At 35.4% G+C, this 22,766-nt stretch overlaps 1 protein-coding gene across 1 annotated transcript; it reads right to left on the bottom strand.

Annotated features, from left to right (window-relative positions):
* Positions 1–21,923: 21,923 nt before the first annotated feature.
* LOC145681774 (uncharacterized) lies at positions 21,924–22,262 on the bottom strand. The gene has a single exon (XM_081753386.1). The coding sequence runs from the start codon at positions 22,260–22,262 to the stop codon at positions 21,924–21,926; it is 339 nt and encodes a 112-aa protein (XP_081609512.1).
* Positions 22,263–22,766: the final 504 nt, after the last annotated feature.

Here is a 22,766-nt window from a genome sequence, read left to right on the forward strand (position 1 = left end):
GTAATCTTGAGAGTATACTTTGTGTTACAAAATAGATTTAGTACAAGACAGAATACTTAATATCTTCATGACGAATACTACAATAGTTATTTTGGTATGAATATACATACCCTAGGAACACAGACAGTCGGCCCAACAATGGGAAACGGTAGGCTAGCCAACTGCCAATGTTTGCCCTACGTTGTAACTGGTCGCTTTCTCGAGCATTTGCCTACCTAACTCAACAAAAGAAGTAACGCTATTGACAGTGACAACAGGAGTGTACCCACGGTCGGGGGCAAGGGACAAATGTGATCCCAGCCCCCCTAACGACTTTCTGGCCCCTAAATGTAATTCGACTGTCAGATGTTTATTTAAACATGTTTATCAAAGCAAATAAATGCTTATAATAGAACAAATAGAGGCAAAGTTCCATTTTTCATACGGGAAGAATAAGATTTAAATTAATATAACACCGGAAATTTGAATATTATAAAAATGTTTCTCTTTTCCCTTTTAGAAATGGAATTGTCGAAAACGCTGCCCCACATGTTTACTAATTTTGCATTATTTGTTTATATATCGAATCTCATGCCTCCAACGTAAGCGAATACTCATATTAAACATTTTCGTGGGACATTAAACTGAAAGATTTCATTTTCTTTTCAAATTTATCCAATTATTTATTAATGAATAGTAAAATTATTTATTTATTTCGATGGAATTAAGCCTACATCTTGCATATCTCGTTTCTTAAAAAAATGTACGAGGGTCATTTAGCTCGAACTGGCAACACTGCAAGTATTGAAGTGTCGTGTTGGCAAGAGAAAATGACGGACGTAGTATTGTCCGCGGATGTGTAGGAGTCAGTTCAACGCTACTGCGGTCCCATATTTCGGTATGTGTGGAGAGTAGACATTTTCACAGAGGATTAGTAGAGGCCTGTGGTGAAGCTGCTCTATCGTATCGGACAGTGGCGAGATGGGTTACAGCATTTCAGGCAGAACGACAGTCAACAGACAAAATGAACTGTGGAAGACATGTGCAAATGGCCACGGACGAAATTCATCTTGCAAGACTACGGACACTGCTTGACGGTGATCAGTTCTGGACTAGTAGTGAATTGATGAAGGAGCTGAACATTTCTTCCGGATGTGTTCCGCATGCTAACACGATCTTGGCATGCGGAAAATTGCAGCCAGATGAGTAGCCCATGCTCTGACCAAGGTTCAAAACTGGCATAGGTGGGAATGTGCGCGCCTACACCTTCAACGTTACAATGAGGAAGGTAATGACTTCTTGCACCGCATTATTGCAAGTGAAGAAACGTGAGGATGATCCTACGAGCCTGAATTGAAACTTCAGTCGAGTGAATGGTGCCACCCAGAATCTCCACAACCGAAAAAGCTTAGGTAAGAGCCAGCAAACGTGAAGGTGATGATGATAATGTCATACGACCACGAAGGCATTATCCTGTAACATCAAGTTCCACCGTGCGTTATCGTCAATGCTGCATACCATGCTTCATACCTCAATCACCATTTGCGACCAGCATTGCGGCGCAAACTTCCACACCTCCTGGCATCTGGACCAATTCTCCTACACGACAATGCCAGATGCTATACAGTCCATCCAGTACAGACTCTGTTACGACGATGGGGTTAGGAGTTATTTAGCACACGCCATACTACCCGGATATGAGTCCCTGCGATTTGATCTTTTCCCAAAAATGAAAGAACCTCTCAGGGGTAAACGTTTCAGAAACATTCCCAGCATTGGTCGTGCCTTAGGGCGCACTATCAACACTCTCTCACAAAGTGCGGCTTTGACAGGTATTCAACGGGGCGAAGGGTTAAACAGGCAGGCGGAGATTACACCGAAGAAATGCAAGCTTCTTAAGGTGAGTGATTCACTACATTCCATTTCACAACTATCTTGCCACTTCGAGTTAAATGACCCTCGTATATAGGCCTATTCATACATTAAAATGTATACTGTTTTAATTTTGAACTTACTTTTTCTGGCATAAATGCTTAAAATGTACAGTAGAGCACATAAACATTTATTAAATACAGGTATGTACTAAGAGGTCAGAAAATACGAATAACAGGGATTTTGGTATAAGAAGTGTGTTTCTAATGGCATGATTAAGGCAGGAAGTTAGTAAACATAGAACACCGGCCTATTGGCTTTTTAATTATCCAGCCTGCCCTTCTGCTACGTGAGCTCAGGTAGTCGAAAGTCTACTGTATGTGATTTCACTTGTGAGCCACACCATTAATTTCTGTAATGTTTAATCAACAAAATATCCAGACACAATCTGGGAGATCAATTTACACTGCAACAATCAACATTAGCAATGAAAAAATAGAAGTCAGCCAAGACCTATATTTATAGGTAACATCGCGAAATTTACCTGATGAAACTGAGGGAAAATTTTTGGAGAAAACATAGGATGACAGACCATTGGATTCGAAGCGAAATCTTTCGTTTGGGAATTAGGAACAATAACTACTACCTTATCTCCTTAAAAGTAATGTATCATGACGGTAGACACTTTTTAAGATTATTCAAATTCAATTATAACTATTGTACATAAATGAGACATTCCCAGTAATAAGGACGAACTTACGTACATATCTGGTAATTTTTATTTACCCTAATAATAATAATAATAATAATAATAATAATAATAATAATAATAATAATAATAATAAATTACTAGAGGCATTTTGTTAAGTTCGTCGTTACTACCCGGCACGGGTCATATAATACATACAATATTACGTTCTATAGCTCCACTACAGCAATTTGATGTTTGTGATTTTGAAACCACTGGGACTTTGTTGCATTTTGCAATAATTATAGGCATTTATTTACAAAGTATATCTACAAAAGTATCTAACTACTGTCCTCCCTAATAAATGACTGTTACAGCCTATTAGTTTATTTTTAATTTTGACTTCCAAAATTTACAAGCATGCATACGATTGTCATCATCATCTACATAATTTCATACTTACAGGGTACAATCTTAACAGGGCAGTTCTGAAGATCAAACGGCATTGAATTGACATGACACACGAGTTGTGGCTCTGGAAACAAAAAGAGTCAAAACTGATAATCTTGTTTGGTATTTTTTTAAATTTATCGATATGGTCTGTTAATTGTTGGAAAAAGCTATTACAATGATTAGTTAAAGGTAACGATGAATTACGCCTATAGCCAGCAACAAGTTTAGGATGGACAATGTACAGTTTAGAAGAAGCACAGTTTATCTTTTATTTAATATTACTACAGGCAAGTCATAAATGATGGACCCGATTTCAGAAATTATATTTATTCTGTGAAACCTAATAAACATATGTTATTGTGAATGGTATGTTAAGAAAAGTAAATTGTCGAAGTTTTATTCAAACATATCACAAAGCACCTCGCGAAACACGACACACATCAAGATGATAGTCTCATCTCCTCCCAAACTTTTTGTAGCATTTTGCTTCCAACATCAGCAATGGCTGCTGTGATGCACGGCCCGAATCTCTGAAATGTTCATACCAGTTACGAATTACCTTCCCCGTAGGTAGGTCTCTCCCATATTTGGTACGGAAATGCCGTTGCACAGGAATCAGAGACTAGTTTATATGATAATCAAGCACACAGAAATAGCCTGTTTTCTAGTCAATGACATTTTCCTTAACTGTTCGCTGCTGACTCCTAGTGGCAGAAAGTGGAAACTCTAACAGTAATATATGTTTATTAGATTTCACAGAATAAATTTCTGAAATAGGGTCCATCATTTTGATTTGCCCTATATTATTCGACATGATTTATCATATAAAATTATTAAAATCTAATTTTGTACATGAAGAAACTAAAATATTTATTATCTTTACTATAAGAAATTCGATTTTTATTCGTTGCAGAGATTTGGATTTTATTCTACTTTTTGCGGTTTGCTACACTGACATCTTTTGAACAAACTAGAGTACTTGTAGAACGCCTTACGTAGTTCTCAACCAACCCATCTTTATTGCAATGTTGGTTGTCTAACGTTGAAGGATGTGAAAAATTGAAAGTGTGAATGCAATTTTGTTTGCTAGCATACATAGAAATCAAACGTATTAGCTAATTGAAGGATCATGGTTGAGTAGGCTAGCATTAAAAGTAATGTTTGTTCTTACCTTTATGAATCAGAGTAAACTTACCCAACAGCGTATGTTATGCTTTTATCACTGTGAACAGACAATCGCATCAAGTCCTGCATCGATTGCCGACGGAAGACGTATCTCATACTATGGAGAACAAAGCTTGGCTTCCACAGAATGTTGGCTTTCATGGAGTTCAGATGCACAGTGCGAGACTTTATGTGATCACCAGTAATAATCAATCTGTTTTCAATCCATTCCATGAATATCCATAAATCAATGGAAATGAGCTGTTTGGATAAATATCCAGATTTGAAATAAACTTAAACAAATTGAACAAAATCACCACATAACTCACAGAATAACTAACTGTCACGCACAGGACCGGCTCTATGCAATTTGTCGCTCCGTGCAATGGCATCATTTGCAACCCCCCCTTTCTCCAGAAAGAAAAAAATCTTAAAAGCCACGATTTTAAGTGTGCTACCCATTATGAACAACGAAGAGGAGGGAAATAGCACTGGCACTCAGAAAGGCTTAAAGACTACAAATATAATATTGTTGTGTCTGTTTTATTTCTTTAAATAATAATCTGTTGTGTTAGTGAAAGATAAAGAAAACACACTTGCAGAGCAAAGATGGCAATCCTTTATATATATATATATTATATATATATATATATATATATATATATATATATATATATATATATATATATATATATATATATATATATATATATATATATATATATATATATATATATATATATATATATGGAATTCAATACCGAGCTTCAGTCTCAGTATAACAGTTTGAAGTTTCCAGTCCAATAGCTCTTTTATCTTTATTTCTTGATTTCCCTTCTACATCTGTTAAAAGAAATTTAAAATGTTTCCACCTTGAATGATGAGGAACTTGATGGTCACAAAGACAAGATTAGTTTTCATATCAAAACTGTGATAATTATGGAACAAGTGTTCGCTATTGTTCGAGAATTAAGTTCTTCTGTTTGATAACAATAATTAAGCAATTCATGCTGGGATTTATCATTTCTTTTAGCATTGACCATGTGACCTAAAATTAATGCGACCTGACCATGATTTATGAATATAGTATTCAAATAGGTCAGCCTACTAATTAAATTTAACTACCATCATCATGAAGTCTGTTTCCAACAAGAAATATTTATTTTAAACAATATAGGTATGACATATTTTGCCGCTCGTGCAAATGCACGTTGCACGTGTTGCATATGGTAGAGCCGACCCTGCATACGCATTAGTAAATAAGAGATACCTTAGTTTCGTACTTTCTTAGGTTTTATTATCCGTGATATGGTCAAAAATCATTCAAATATTTATGAAAACACGTATGAACTTTCACAAAACATCACTTTCTACGTAAGTACTTTCGCTTCTGTACGTGTACGTAATACAGGATGGCTCACATAAAAGTAGTATAGCTGAGTAATACCGAATATCGGCTGAAAGTGTAGAAAAATATAAATACTGGCTTACTTCCATTACAAAGAGATGTGGAAAGAAGCCCTCGTTAACGTCGATATATCTCGGAGTGCGTCAAAGTTAGGAATGGCCGGAACCGGATCCTGGTGGAACCGATTTTCGGCTCTGAACGGATCCGGTTTCGGAACCGGGTTTTCGGATCCAGATCTGGAACCTGGTTTTCGGATTCAGGTCTGGAACCGGTTCCGAAACCGGGTTTTCGGCTCCAGGTCTGGAACCGGTGCCGGAACTGGGTTTCTCGGATCCAGGTCTGGAACCGGTTCTGGAACCTGTTCTAGAAACCGGATCTCCAAGAACCGGTTCGTTTTCGCCGGAACCGGAACTTTGTAGCCACCCCAAGTCAAAGTATATTTATTGGCTGACACTGCCTATAGCTCTTCACAAGGGCTGCTCCAGATAGGGTGCGTAATGTTTTGCTGCAGTTTAGCCAGGCATGAGGGTTATTTGAAGGGACCGGGGGAAGAACATGATAGCTTCATTCCTTCAATTTTCGGTTTAATAGTGATTTAGGTTGGTAGAGTTGGGGCTTAAGTAATTACGGAACATTAAAGCAAATAGCATTGTAAGTCCAGAGATATTGAAGAAAGAGAAATATGCCCTCAAGGGAATAATTTGATAAGCGCTGTACATTCAGGAGTATAACTTGATATTAAATAGTATTATTGGACAACTATTGAATAAAATTGTGTTCTACTTGCATACCAAACATACAGTATTCTCTCTTGATATGTTTCCGCGTGTTGTTTCTGGATCTTCATCATTTCCGTAACCTCGCAATGTCAAGGAGAATAACTTGTTAAATCCACACTTGGTAATTGGTCTTCATATTTTATTTTGGCTCTCTTGTGAAATTTGTTAAATGGTAGATATCAAGTTTTTCCTCTGAGTCTTTCACTTATATATTCACCTTCTGCTTTAAGCACACACACACACACACACACAAGAGAGAGAGAGTAAAAAAAAAATCCCAGGACGACAAATCCGACTACTACATGGGAAACACCATCTTTAGACGCACCACCTTCATTTGCCAGAACTGAACAGACAGGAAATACCAGCAAAATAACTACACATAGAGCGGCAGACCGGCGCCAGCCAGAATTATTCAGTGAATTACACACAATTGTTTGTTCGCCGTTTGGTATTACTCAGCCGGGCTGTTTTTATGTGAACTATCCTGTATTATTTATCAAAACAACTCTGAAAACTATTTTTGATTACCTCTTCTCTTCTGTACAGGCAACCAGAAGCCTCATTTCGTAACAGCTTTCCACAAAATTTGCAGACCTCAATGCAACGCAAAACATGAGAAAAGCAGTTATAATTGCTATCCCGATTATCGCCGAGTAAAATTTGCATTGCATTCACTAAAACTGTTACGGAATGAGATCCTAGCTTAAAATACCTCATATTAGAGAATCTTTACAGTCCCTAGATCTTGCGCTAGCTTATTAGTACGGTAGCACTTTTGTTTCAAGTTGAGCAACCTGGCTAAGGCAAGCTATACACTATGAGATAAATCCTAGGAAAAAACTTCTTCGGAAAAATGTTAGGACATTTATCTCATAGGAAACCCTACCCTTTTGTGCCATAAACGTGGAGATTTTTCCTGTCTGATCGAATGATGTTGCGAGATGTTGATCCATAAAGCATTGCGCTAAAAAAAAAAAAAAAAGACGCCTACAGTTGAAGAAGCAATTAGTAGTGTGGGAATAGTGATAACATGCTCATGATTGCCTCTTAAATATCGTGCACAGACCACTTCATATCGTGGACAAATATGGCGGCTGGCGGGATACAACAAATTCGTTTTCACTTTCTCTCACCTGATGTCGCTTAAATCGAAATCTTACGAATTTTCTTTCCGAAAAAGAGCGTGCTCTCAACAAGAGAAATCTCTCTGGATCGTTCAGAACATAAGAAATGACATGCGATCTGATGCCATACAGGTTGAGATTTTGACTAGGAAAACTCGCAAGAGATTTCCTAGGGTCTATCCTGTAGTATATAGCTGGCCTAAGATCAGTTTCACACCTGTACCTGCACATTTTAAAGGGGCCAATCAGAAACGGCCTGAAGAACTATTTTTATAAATATGTACGGTAGCAGAGATGTGTCACCTCTAAAATTATTTCTTTGAAAGTGATATTTCGTAGACAATTTAGTTTGTTCAGTAGTTTTTCACATACGTTTTAACTGAACTATGTGTTTACATGATTTTTGTAACAGTGACGAAAAGATAATTATATGAATGACAGAGGAAAATATACATAAAATATTTACAGTTGTTATAATAATAATAATAATTTTCGTATATTGGTTTTATGTTACTTACGTCATTCTCCATATCGATATCTAATATTCTGTCCACTTTTATTGTCACTGATACTTGTAAAGGACCTGAAACTGAGCGAAAAGATATGATGAATACTTTTAATTTACACAAATTGAATAATACCTTTAAAATCAATTAACCAAATTAGCTGTAGGTCTTCCTACTGTTTTTTTTTTTTTTTAAGTCTCTTACAGAATAAAAAAAAGTTGTGTATCAAATGAATGCAATGAATTTGTCTTACCCGAGTTGTGTGAAATTTTGACACAAGCCTGTTGCCAACGGCGCCGATTTCTCTGTTACTTGGGGGGGGGGGCATTCATAAAAAAATTAAACAGTACATATAACAATAAAAAATACATATTCATAAAAATACATGAGGGCCCACATGGGCTTTGCAGGGCCCCCCTCGCTGCCCTTGCCTGTTGCTACTTCAACTCCATCGCACTTTGAAAAAAAGTGTTAAAAAAGGTAGTCCTTAAGTCAAATATCTGACATAATATGTCATTTTAGTATCACGTCTTTGATGTTATTTTATATACAGTTGACAAACCACTAGTTTAACAAAAACATTTTCTTTGTTATTAAAAGGGTGCGATTCTTACGAGAGGTAATAAAGTGTGGCATAAATAATATAAAGTGTGTTGATATGCTAACGAGGAACGAAATATGGTTATCTACGAGAAGAAACATAGTGAACATAGGAACAACAAATGGCAAAACTTCTACTCATGTAAATGTCAAAAACTTCGTACACTTACAAAACTATTTTCATGACTATTATATTAAATATAATACATAGTTCGTTACTTAGTATAAATATCAAAAATACTGCGTAAAGCTTTGGTAATAACAATAAATAAACAAATAAACTAGTACAAATTCTCAATATCAGTTTCTAGATATTTGTGATATGTGTGCATGAAAATCAATGGACGCGCGTAAAATTACAGTTTAGGCATGTCTATGTGGTACGCAGTATTTTGAAACGGCTGTGATAACTTTGCTAACTCCTTGTTCTTAGTAAATAAAGGATTTCGTTGGCTGTGATAACTTTGCTAACTCCTTGTTCTTAGTAAATAAAGGATTTCGTTGGCTGTGATACCTTTGCAAAGTCATTGTTCTTAGCAAATAAAGGGTTTCGTTGGCTGTGATACTTCTGCTAACTGATTGTTCTTAGGAGATGAACGGTTTCGTTGACTGTGATACCTTTGCTAAGTCATTATTTTTTAGCATATGAAAGGTTTCGCTGACCACTGACGATTAATACAGTCATGAATATTAGTATTCAATGCCTTACGTTCACCATGCTAGTTAGGGTGCTATTAACAACACATTTAGATGCATATATAGAAAGCCTACCATGGTACTATTCCTATTTCCGAGTTCCTTCATGCACACTAGTTCTATGACACTGCCGCGATGTTATTTTCACACAGCTCAACACTGGCTCACACAGCTCAAATCAGTAATGCCAAATCTGTGTTAACCGCAACACCGTGACGCATGATGTTGAAATAACATGGTAAACTGGTAGTTATTCTGGGACCACTGGCTTGCGTTAATTGAGTTGTTTTAACGTAATAATTTTTAGTTATGTAAGAAATACAAGGGCCGTACGAAAATGATGTCTTATTTTCCCACACATATATACCTTACAATACTTTGTTCCGAAATTTAACTGTCATTTCTATCATAATTTCTATCTATTTCTGCGCACTTGTTCCGTTTCCTATCTTTCTACTCAACTATGATTTTTTTTACTTCTTTTACTTAACTTTTACCCTACTTCTGCGCTTCTAACTTAGTGTTCCACACCTAACTGCTTTAGGACACATGGATTAGAATCTGTATTCAGGCAGAACACTCTGAGAACCAAGGACACAATTAAAATTCAGATGCTGATAGCAATGCTTTTTCTTCTGTACGTACGCAATACAGTCACCTTTCTTCTAAGTTTCCAAGAAATGTGATATCTCTAGCCATCTTTTAAATAACTTTTTGTCATAGAAGTTTAAAAGAAACTGTTGGATAGCATCTGCTTGAAGAACAGGATATTTATTTGGCTAAAATGTTAAGATTTTAGATTGCAAGTATTGGCCAGAAAATTATGGGCTGACATTAGGTAAAGTCGAAATTAGAAAGTTAAGACGCAAATTTCATTTAAACGGAAGAGAATCAGTCCGTGGTTTCCTTGAAAATCCTCAAGAAAATGAAGTCCTTGATATGTTACATCCACTAACATTTTCTAAATCACGCTTTGGGCTTAATCGCAATATCTTCCATCAAATATGAAATGGTGTTCTCTGTGATGAATCTAAGGGCAACTTAATCTAGAACATCACTCCATGTAAGATCAACCTCAGCACTGTTGTATATCAGGATAGTAGGACCATCTCTAATACAATTTAAAAATGATTTTTTAAAGTTAATGTTACACGAATATTCCCTTAGGCTAAAGGTAAAAGATGATCAATGAAAAATTAATGGTTGTGAAATTAATTTTTGTGCTCTCCCACCGGGAATCAAACCCGTGGACCAGCTGTACCTAAAGTATACACGCCAATCACTAGACCAGGGGAGGGGGGAGGCTAAATACACATGCCTAGCAAATATGTGAACTCATTGCTGCTCTAAGGTCATCATTCTGCAGTTGATACTTAAAGACAAAAGCAATCTAAAGACGAAGAAATCACATCAGAGAATACGTTAAAAAAAAAAAAAATGAAAATTGCTGTAATAAACGCTTCATACTAATCACTGACACATTTTTCTCCAGAAAGAAAGCACTGATCAACAGTAATTTAAAGTAGCTTGACAATTCGTTGTAGTTAAAACTTACCATTTCCTTCTGAAGGTGGAGTATTCTTGTCGTAGTCATGAGGCAACGAGAAGTTAAATGAAGATACGTTTGAATGCAGGAACAGGAAACTGAAATACAAATATGTCAGGTAAGTACAGGATGTCCGGCACCAATACTTCCGATTAAAAGAAAACATATAATTCAGCGAGTAATATAAGTGCACTTCAGTGCGCTCTGTTTTTAAAAGAGAAAGCAACTCAATAAGTCTTTATGTTAATCAGTAAATCTCCACGTGTACACCATGTGTTTCCCTAAAAACGTGCCTAAATGATCATTGGATCGGATGTGGCGGGCCAGTATCATGGCCTCCAAGATCCCCTGATCTGTCCACATTGGATTTGTTTTCCTTTGGAAATACATAACGGACAGAGTTTGGACCTCACAATACCGGAATGGATGGAGAGTTCTTGGTGTTTCTGAAACAACCACATCGCTGATGCTTGAAAACAGTGCGTGACATAGAATTCAGTTTGACGTTTGTAGTCTAACTCGTGGCAATTTACTGTTTAGCATAGAAACTTTTTGAGTTGCTTTGTCTTTTAACTGCATTGTCTTAAGAGTCTTCATCCCGGCGAAATTAAAATACCGCTAATTTTACAGTAATTATGTGATATCTTCAAATAGATAAAAGGTAATTGAAATATGGAACAAGAGCGCCCTAGACAATATTATTTTGCGTGAGGTACCGTTATCACAAGTCACCTAGTGGCTTTCTGTTTTCAGCTGTTTAGAAACGCGAAAATAAATGCCGATTTTCAAAATGGCTCGAAATCGAAAGCAGATAAGTGAGTCGTGATAATGGTTTCTTATGTAAAATAATATTGTCTAGGGCACTCTTGTTCCACATTTCGATTATCTTTTATCTATTTGAAGATATCACATAATTACTGTAAAATTAGCGGTATTTTAATTTCGCCGGGATGAAGACTCTTAAGAAACTGCATTAAGATACACTTCTTATTACTGTTAAGCTATAAACTTTTGTTGTTGGTAATGTTGGTACCGCACACAGAGGCTTCAGTGAATAGATTAACACATAATAACTTTCAAATGTGTTTTACTATGCGTGTAAATGCTTGGTGTAAAAGTAAGAATGTACCAAGTTACAACATAATACAACAGCTTCATCGTTAATAGTAAGGCTTTTTCTCCCTAAACTTGTTTTTCGTGACCTAAATAAAAAGTAATTGGACGAAGCAGCGCAAAGTAGAAAATATCTAAGAATACTAACAAAATATTAGCAAAGCAAGTAGAAACTTCGCAATATGCTGATTGAGATCCAGTGGCGTATTTAGGGGAGGGCTTCCGGGCTTAAGCCTCCCCGAAATCTCACTTACTATAGTAAAGTATACGAAATATCTTACAGAATTTTCACATTTTCAGGCAACCCCCCCCCCCCGAAAGTTAGCAAAGCCCTCCCCGAAACAAAATCGTAAATACGCCACTGTTGAGATCTAACAAATCTTGCAAGTTATAATAGAGGCAATAGACGAACCGTTCAAGACAATGGTTTTCTACCTTTTAGAATTTACCAACTCTGTAACTATCTTTGATACTTCATATGAAATTTTCATGTGTTTTACCACTAGCGATGCGGAATATAGTAGAACCAAGCGAAAGTTGTTTTATTAAAATATACCTAGGTATTTAAGTACGAAGGAGAGGGGAGCTATATATTCATTCTCTCGTTATTGAGTGATTGTAATTCCCGAGTGGAAGGCTTTATAACATTGCAAACGCAACGTTGAGTTATAAGGTTGAGTGCAGAAAGATCGCCATTGAAGAGATTTAGATAGTTTCTATTTAATATCTGAAAACTACACAAAATGGGCCGAGGTCGTTTCTATAATTATCGACTCATTTGGTTGGTTCACTAATCCCTGGTGAAGAAAATACACAAAATATTGTGGTATTGTTTTTCATTTTTAAACAATGTCATGGCAAACGCAAAAACAAAACAAAACCGAATTGACGAGTATCTCAGTAAGAATTTAAAGTAAAACTAAAACATTTCTTACACGAAAGCATTGTTAATTTACAATTCAGCGAAACTTGAAGAATACCGCTATTAAAAAAAAACATGATTAACACTAAAACTATTCTTTTAAATATAAACTGTGTCTCAATTTTACGATATATTACACAGGATAGCGCAGAAGTCATCATCCTAATGAAAGCTGCTCTCATATTGGCAAAAGTTATTTATGTATTAATTTATTTTTTCTTCACAATTCCAAAATACAGTTGGATGAACAATGGATCGCTATACTCCCCAGCAACGCGGAATAACTGTGCTAATGTTTTTGAGAAGCAATGGGGCGGTGATTTTGGCTCAGCGTGAATTTCATCGACAATGTCCTTCCTGTGCAGTTTCCATTGCCCAAACGCGGCGATATCTAGCCGCTCACCTCAAGGAAACTGACTCAATGTGGGATGTAGGAGCCCCGTAGCGTTCACATGGGGGTCATTCCATGTCAAATCACCTAGAGCACTGTGCTTCAATGTCTCAGATTCTCTTCAAAAAATTTTCATACAGAAATACCAATGAAATTATGCTAAATTATTTTTTTCCCGATTTTTTGGATGAGAAATGGGCCGGCAGGCACGTAGCCAAGGGGTGGATCCAGGGGGTCCGGACCCCTCCCCTTTGGAACCAGAAATATAAAAAAATTAAGGAAGGATAAAACAAAAAGAAACGAGAAAAAGAAGAATCAGTGTTAAAAATAAAAAAGTTACAACAAGCGTTTGGTTACACTTTCTTAGGAAGAGCTTTGTGTGGAGGAAACTGGGGGAGTCAAGTTGAAAATGAATATTATTGTAACGGAGCATTCTGAATTCCATCTGCCTCCACGCTAATCCTATGGACTACAAATGACGATTATAAACCGGTTCGATTAGATGGACTCTCAGGAGAACTTCAGAAACTCGGAAGATTATATGTTTTTCAATACTTTTTGTTATATTCTTTCACTCGAGATTCTTCATAGTTCGTTATTAAAATATCTATATTGGTTCGTTAGGACAATAAAATGAGGATATTTTCCTAACAAACCAATATCGATAAGTTGCCAGTAAAATAGTTTAGATTGATCGAGCCCCTGGTGTGTAACCAGAGTATTTCATGTCAGCTCCCCCCCCCCCATTACGAAATCCTGGCTAAACAAACCAATATATGTTTCCAGTGAAATAGTCTAGAATGATCGATCCCCTGGTGTGATAACCGCAGTATTTCGTCATGGACCCCCCTATTACGAAATCCTGGCTACGTGCCTGCGGCCGGGGAGAAATTTTTTTTAAAATGTGATGTGAATTTTGTTTTAATTTCACTTTTCGGCACTCAGCATCATGGAACTAAATTACCATAACTTCCTTATTTTTGAAGTTATTGGGCTCATCCAGGTGTCAAATGAAAGCTTATTTTTCTCTCTTTTAGTAGATGCTAAGTTACCTTACAAAAGGTTTCACTGTCAAACCGTAAGGGGCATACAAAATAAATTTTAGGGTTTTTACAAATTGTGCCATTGCTCAAACGTTGCACTATGAAACTACTATGAAACTTTTGAAACTTTTTTGTAATTCATTTTAACACGTACTTGGTATGGTTAAAAAATAAAGAGGATGTTTTTTGTATTTTTCTAATTATTTTTTTAAACGTACGGAAATATAAAGTTTTAAGTTTTGTTACAAATTGTGTCACTACTCGTAATTTACAACTATAAAACTTTTTAAATAGAATCATCTTAGCATATACATGACAGGGTTAAAAAAAAATAAAAAGGGTGCTTTTGGTATTTTTGTATTTATTTATTTGGTATTTTACATGTACGGAAATATACAGTTTTAACTTTTGTTACAAATTGTGTCATTACTCGTAAATTACAACTGTGAAACTCTTGAAACATTTTTCATAGGATCATTTTAGCACATACATCATATGGTTAAAATATAAAAAGGGTGCTCTTTCATTTTTGTAATTATTATTTTTGTACGTCAGAGTGCAATTCATGAATCGCTCTGGGTCTTCTATTTTCTACTAGCCAGAAAATGAAGATTTTTGTTGGATACCTTTTAAAATATCATCTGGGAAGTTCCTGTCCCATCTCTTACAAGCCAATCAGCCCAAACTTACGCAACTTACAGCAAAATTAAAAGAAGACATCATATCATCAATGAAAAGAATGAGCTGTGAAATATAGGACACAACATTTTGTATGCAAATCTATGTAATTCTAAGAAGTATTATTGGTATGTATGTTTATTGTTTTCATTTATGTACTTAAGTCTATTATTTTTTATTTCTATTGATAAAATTTGTAATAATCACTCAACCCCTTACATTGCTAGGCCTATATTTTCCATTCACAAAACCGCAAGATTATTACAAAAAAAGGTATCTCTTTTTGTTATTTAATCATACCTAGTAAATGCAAACTAATCCTATAAAAGATTACAAAAGTTTGATAGTTGTAGGCGATGGTACAATTGGGAAAAACGTTGAAAGTCATAGTTAAAGTACAAAAATGTAATATTATGGTAATACCAAAACTACACATTATACTAGTTCTATTTTAAAGCATATCTAATATTTACTAAGATGATTATTTGAAAAAGTTTTAAAGTGCGACAGTTGTCACTTCAGAGTAGGGATGGCCAAAATTTTCCGAAATCGGGATTTTTCCGAATTCCAGATTTTCCCGAAATAGGAATTTTTTCGAATTCCGAATTTTTTCCGATTTTACTTTCCGGAATCCGGAAAGTAAAAATTCCGGAATTGATCATTACTACTTCAGAGGAAAGGCATAATCTGTTAACAACAGTAAATCTGCATATTTCTGTACATTTAAAACACAAATAATCATAATTGCAAAAATACCAAAAGCACCCTTTTTATTTTTTTAACCATATTATGCATGTGGTAAAATGATTCTATAAAAAGCTTCAAGAGTGTCATAATTGTAACTTACGAGTAATGACACAATTTGTAACAAAACTTAAAACTATATTTCCGTACACGTAAAATAAAAAGATTACAAAGATACCAAAAATACCCTCCTTACTTTTTAACCATATCATTTATGTGCTAAGATAATTCTATTTAAAATGTTTTAAAAGTTTCATAGTTGTAACTTACGAGTAATGACACAATTTGTAACAAAACTTAAATCTTTATATTTCCGTACATAAAAAATAATTACAAAATAAAAAAAACATCCTCTATATTTTTAACCATACCATGTACGTGTTAAGATGAATTATAAAAAAGTTTCAAAAGTTTCATAGTTGTAACTTTTGAGCAACGGCACAATTCGTAAAAAAAAAAAAAAAAAAAAGCTTTGTATGCTTATTAATGTTTGACAATGTAACTTTTTGCAAGATTACTTAATATCTACTGAAAGAGCAAAAATTAAGCTTTCATTTGACACCTAGATGAGCCCAATAACTTTAAAAATAAGGAAGTTATGGTAATTTTAGTTCCATGATGCTGAGTGCCGGAAAGTGAAATCGAAGCAAAATTTAAATTTTTCAAAAATTTCTCCCCGGCCCATTTCTCATCCAAAAATCGAAAAAAAAAATAATTTAGCATAATTTCATTGCTATTAATGTATGAAAAAATTTGAAGAGAATCTGAGACGTTGAAGCACGGTCATGTTTTAAAATTAGGTGATTTGACATGGAATGACCTATGGGCGAGAACATCCCTATGTGGCTGCAGATGTCCGAGAGAACACTCAAATATCAACCAGATGACGAGCCACGCAATTGCTCATCAATCGATGGTTGTTATAGCGAATTTCGGCGCAGAAGTTATAACAAAGTGTAAACATAAACCAGTTATTGCCTGCAGACCGCAAGGCACGTGTGCAGTTTAGCTAAACCCTCCTAAACTTCGCCCGTGAAAATGAGAATTTTCTATTAAAAATCATTATGAGCGACGAATCACATTTTATCCATGTGGATATATGAATAAGCAAGCTTTTTCGTTTCCTAGGCACTGATAATCCACGTGTAATGCACGAAAAGGTATTACACCCTCTCACAGTCACTGTTCGGTGCAGTGCTTACCGACCACCACTGCTTGTTTGGTGCAGTGCAGAAGTCATTGGCCCTTATTTCTTTAAGGACGGCGTTGGCAACACTGTGACTGTCACTATTGCGCGTTACAGAATCATGACCAATGACTTCTTACTACCACAAATTGCCGAATTGAGTTTGAGAATATGTGATTTCAGCAGGACAGTGCGACTGTGCACATAGCACGAGGAACAATGGACATTCTGAAGCAAGCATTTCCTAGCCGCATAATTTCTCGTTTTGGTGATTTGAATTGTCCCTCAAGATTGCCCGATTTGACACAGCTCTAGACTTCTTTCTTTGTGGATTTTTGAAGTCAAGGGTCTACACGAACAAGTCTCAGACCTTGGTGGTCCTACAGGAAAGTGTTCAACAAAAGATGGAAGAATTTATTGCTGGAAGTTTTAAGGAAAATAATGGAAATGTTGTGAAACGAGTTCCATTATGTATTAGCTTTGACTGTGGCCACTTGGTCAAAATTACGTCCTTGACTTAATGACACAAAATGTAAACCTCTTAGTAAATGTAATTAAAGAACAGAACTGCCTTTTTCTTAATTTTCATACAAAGTAATATCCTACAGATTTCGGAAATAGGGAGAGGACTTTCGTACCACAATGTATAACTTTAGAAATACATAGTTTTACAACACTTTGTCAATGATTTCGTTCAAATTTTACGGAAAAATCTTAAAGTTGAGTAAATACACTTAACTAAAATACACACCATTAGAGCTACTTTTGAACACACTTCCATTTTGTGCGTTATTCACTGAAAATCTGTGAGTACGGTTTATTGTTGTACAGAAACAGTGTATACTTTTTTTATTATTTGTTTTTATTTTCTGTCGTTACATATGCCAATATTAGATTTGCTTTGGGAGCTAATTGCACTGCAACAAAAACAAAAGCAACATATCACATGCATGTATTGTGAAATATGATTTATGATGCCAAATAACCATTTATAACAGATTTACTGACAAATATGTTGCCCGTAACTTAATCAAAGCGAGCGAGAAATTTGTTTATGGTTTTAATGCATATTTTCGTTCAATAACTTAAGGATTGATTAAGTGGTTAATGTAATCGATGGCGTAAATTGTCCTTAAAATTATGTACCATTCACTCTGACATAAGAGTAATTGCACAATTATTATGATGCGTGATTTACAATTGAGGTGCTTTGAGTACGTTCCTTGTTGTAACAGCAATTTTTCCGTTATTATAGAAGAAGAAAAGACTTGACTTATCAATGGTGTTTTAGGAAAACATCATTAGGTGTAAACGTGAACATTGTATGACCGACATAAAAAATGCATATCGGCCAATACAATATCAAAAATAAATAAATAAGTAAATATTAATAGGTTTTTCTCGTCTCCATTGTGGATATACAGTGAACTTTCAAATTATAGGTTCCCAATATTCTAACCACTCTTCCGCTTATACAGGGTGTTTCAAAACAACAGGGACAAAGTTTGGGAGGTGATTCCTGACACGAAGATAAGACAAAAAGTATAGACCAACCTGGGTGCACAAATGCTTCCTTTCGGAGTTATAACCTGCCGAAAACATGAAAAAATGAAATTTAGAGATCCATAGCTTCGAAACTATGGGACATACCGTAGTTGGGTCAATACTCCACTTAGGAACTAACATGTGTGCTATTCAAAAATATATGTTTCAGAATCCTAGGGAACTCACGCAACACTTTTTATAGAGAAGGTTTGGCTACGGAAATATAATTTGAAGTACTCACGAAATACCTCTATAAAGATTGTGGCGGAAGTACCTTAGGATTCTGAAACACGGATATTTGGATAGTGCACATACTAGTTCCTAAGTGAAGTCTTGACCCGACTACGGTATGTTCCATAGTTTTGGAACTATGAACCTTTAAAATTCATTTTTTCATGTCTTCGGCGGCCTATAATTCCAAAAGAAAACATTTGTGCACCCAGGTTGGTCTATACTTTTTGTCCTATCTTGGTGTCAGGAATCACCTCCCAAGATTGTCGGTGTTGTTTTCAAACACTCTGTATAATTGGGTTTCCCGCGAGACTAAACGAGACGAGAAACAAGACTGTACTGACCCATTCTTGTGAGCAATAGTACAAACTCGGAGATTATACCACCTTATATGGGGGATGGAAGTGAAAAAGTTCTGAGAAAATACTAATAACACACATTGAGCATGGTCGGAGTTATGCAGTGAGGAAAATTTTGTAGATTTTGGAGGATAGAATTTCCTCCCCGGGCCACCCCTTGAAATTATCACTAGTTCACACAACTCCGAAAATATAAAGTAGCGAATCTAATATCGCATGTGACCAGAGGTATTGTTAACTTATTTCTAAGGCTGTGTGCTCCATCAGAGATTGAGTCTGGGAATACGTGTATTGGGAGTACGTGTTAATCTTTGTCCTATGAAACGACAACTTGCTTGTTTAACACCGCTACCGAAACCCTATCCATATTTACGCTAACCGAAACCCCCGGTCTGTGAGACCTCATGTTGAAAATTTGTAGTTTTACTATTAATTAATATTGTCGTACACATAATATTAGCACATAATATTACCTAAGTAACCAAGCTTTATTCTTTGTAATAATAAATATCCTTATTTACTACGTACAACAGTTTTAATAAATACACAAAACTTTTGGTATTCTTCTAACTGGTTTCTATGTATATATAACATAACCTAAGCTAAGCTAAACTAACCAGTTACAAGAATACTACTTACGTTAGTTTAGTTTAAGTTAGGTTATAGCTGTAGGTCGGTTGGTCACCAGTTACAAAATTACCACACATTTTTATACGCATAAAAATTTTTGGAAAACGTTTTTCAATAATGAGAAATAGTATGATATATTTTAAAAAATAAATCCAAATATACAATTATAAGAAACTGTATAATTATGTGTCATTACACATTACACATTAGTTTACAGGAATAAAACTGCAGTTACACATTTTTGTTCATAAAAAAGTCAATTGTCAGAAAAACGTCCTTGGTCTTCTCCTACTTTTGCACGATGTTTTCTACTGCACACCACACACAAACCTTCTTGCTACATTTAAGATAAATTGGCTGCTTGCCAGTGATGAAAATTTTCCGGAAAATTTTGAAACGGAAAATTTTCCGGAAAATTTTCCGATTCATAAAAACATACTCCACTTATTCCTACATCGTTGTTTAGCCGTGATGTGAGGTGGAAAATTTTCTTCTGTATTTTTCCGGAAAATTTTCCGTTCTTAACAAATATCAGTGATCAAGTAACAATTCTTCAGTATTCATAAAATTGATTGAATTCATATATAGAAATGTTAAAAATTGAAAGATCGTTTAAAGAATCTGAAAATTTTCATGGCTCAGACAATTTTCAGTACTATGTAGGAACAAGTGAAACAAGTTTTCATAAATCGAAAAATTGTCTATTCTGTACAGACGAAAATTTTCCGGAAAATTTTGAAACGGAAAATTTTCCGACTCAAAATCATACTCCACTTATTCCTACATCGTTGTTTAGTCGTGATGTGAGGTGGAAAATTTTCTTCTATATTTTTCCGGAAAATTTTCCGTTCTTAACAAATAGTGATCAAGTAACAGTTCCTTAGTATTCATAAAATTGATTCAAATTATGTACAGAAATGTTAGAAAGCGAAGGATCGTTTAAAGAATCTGAAAATTTTCATGGCTCAGACAATTTTCAGTACCATGTAGGAACAAGTGAAACAATTTTTCATGAATCGAAATATTTTGAGCTCGCAGATGGAGAGAGAGAGAAAAACACTATGTAAAATTTTACTTCCCAACTTGAAATATTAGAAAATTTTCCGGTTCCCGAAAGCTAATTGGAAAATTATAATTTGTTGCTGACTAACTTTCCTCTACAGAAATTCAATTTTGTAGCTGAATGAGCAGCTAAATATAGTGGAAAATTTTCCACCTAACATCACTATACATAATATCCAAAATTGTCCGGATTATGAAAAGTTTTCATTTGTTTCTACGTCGTGATGAAAATTTTCCGATTCATAAAAATTCCTTTCTTTTGCTTCTACAGAGCAATAAAACTTTCCGATTCACAAAAAGTCGTTTTACTTTTTTCTTCAAAATGATGAAAATTTTCCGACACAAAAAGTTTTTCAATTTTTCCATACAAGACAGAAAATATTTCGATTCATGAAAAATTGTTTAACTTGTTCCTAAATAGTACTGAAAATTGTCTGAACCATGAAAATTTTTAGATTCTTTAAACGATCCTTTCACTTTTTAACATTTCCGTACATGAATTCAACCAATTTTATGATTGCTGAGGAATTGTTACTTGATTACTGATAGTTTTTTAGAACGGAAAATTTTCCGGAAAAATATAGCGGAAAATTTTCTGAAATGGAAAATTTTCCGCGGAAAATTTTCCACCTCACATCACTACTGCTTGCACACGATACTTTTGTAGGCTGTTTTGCGTTTTCTCGCTGATGGACAATTTTTATCAAGTTTTGCTTTTCTCTAGCGGTCGCTGAGGTCTACCTTCTCAGTCGGGCCTGCTTCCTCATCCTGTGATTGTTGTTCCTGTGGCACGATCTTCCTTATATTTTATTTCAAATCTCGTTGAAGGCTTGGAATAGCAAGTCTTGTACGAAGATGGGGAACTATGAGGTCAAATCCAAGTTGTTTGACAAAATCAAATCGCGTCATTACGGGTGTCTCTTTGTATGACATACAAAATAAAAGCATTCACAGAAGCAATGTTCAATATTCTGTAAAACAGAGCCAGAGGCCAGCGCCTTGCTCTTCGGCTGCACATTTCATATTTAGAAGATCGGCACCAGCTTTCGTTCCATTGTAATATATACTGTAATTTCAGGCTTCTGCTTTTCATCATTAGTTTCAATACTATGGTGCATTGTTGATGCAGGAACAACTGCTATGTTCTTCTTTGGTACAAAACTTAGCAATGTGGTTTATATCTGAAACCATAGAGTGACGATCATTCCTCTCGATTTGGATTTGGAAGAAACTCTTGTGGAATGAATTTCTTGTCTTTCTTTATGGTACCGACGTAGGTGAGTTGTCTTTTCAAAAGTTCATTGAGAACCTCCACACATGAAAAACAGTTATCAGCCGTGACATTCCTGTTACTGGACACAATAGGCTTGCACAATTTGACAACTGCTTGACATGGTATACTGAGAGCTTTTTCTTGTTCACTTAGACCAGTGCCATCACTGCCTCTCCCCGTGTAAATGTAAGCATTTATGAGGTATGTAGTTTTGGAGTCACTCAAACACATGAATTTTATTCCATATTTTCGGGGTTTATTGGGCATGTAAACCCTAAACACACATCTACCTTGAAAAGGCACTAACATTTCATCAACTGTTACATTTAGTGATGCAGAATACACACTCTGGCTATTTGAGATAAACTGTTCAAACAGTTCCGATATAGGTGCAGCTTTGTTCACCTCTGTTCTTGCAGGGCGTGTTGTGACGTCGTCAATCTCAAAAAAAAAATCTCAAAACGTTTTTCAGGCATTGTTGTCGAAATTATAGGTCGGCTAAAACAATCTTTGGTAAATAAAGAGTTTATTTTTTCGTCGTTTGAACTCAAAATTGAAGAGAGCAACTCCAAACCAATTAGGGCATTAATTTCTTCGATATCAGTGTCTCTGTAGTTACTTTGTTTTTTCTGAGCTGATAATCCAGCTCTTACTTTAGCTAACTTTACATTTGTATTTCTTACGATTGAATCCATCATAGTAGGGTCGAAGAAAAGACCCCAAACTTCTGTGCTTACCGTTTCGTTGGCTAGAGTCTTTGTACGTCCTTTG

Source organism: Thermobia domestica, chromosome 3 (genome assembly GCF_964235325.1).
Source record: "Thermobia domestica chromosome 3, izTheDome1.hap1.1, whole genome shotgun sequence".
Lineage (NCBI taxonomy): Eukaryota > Metazoa > Arthropoda > Insecta > Zygentoma > Lepismatidae > Thermobia > Thermobia domestica.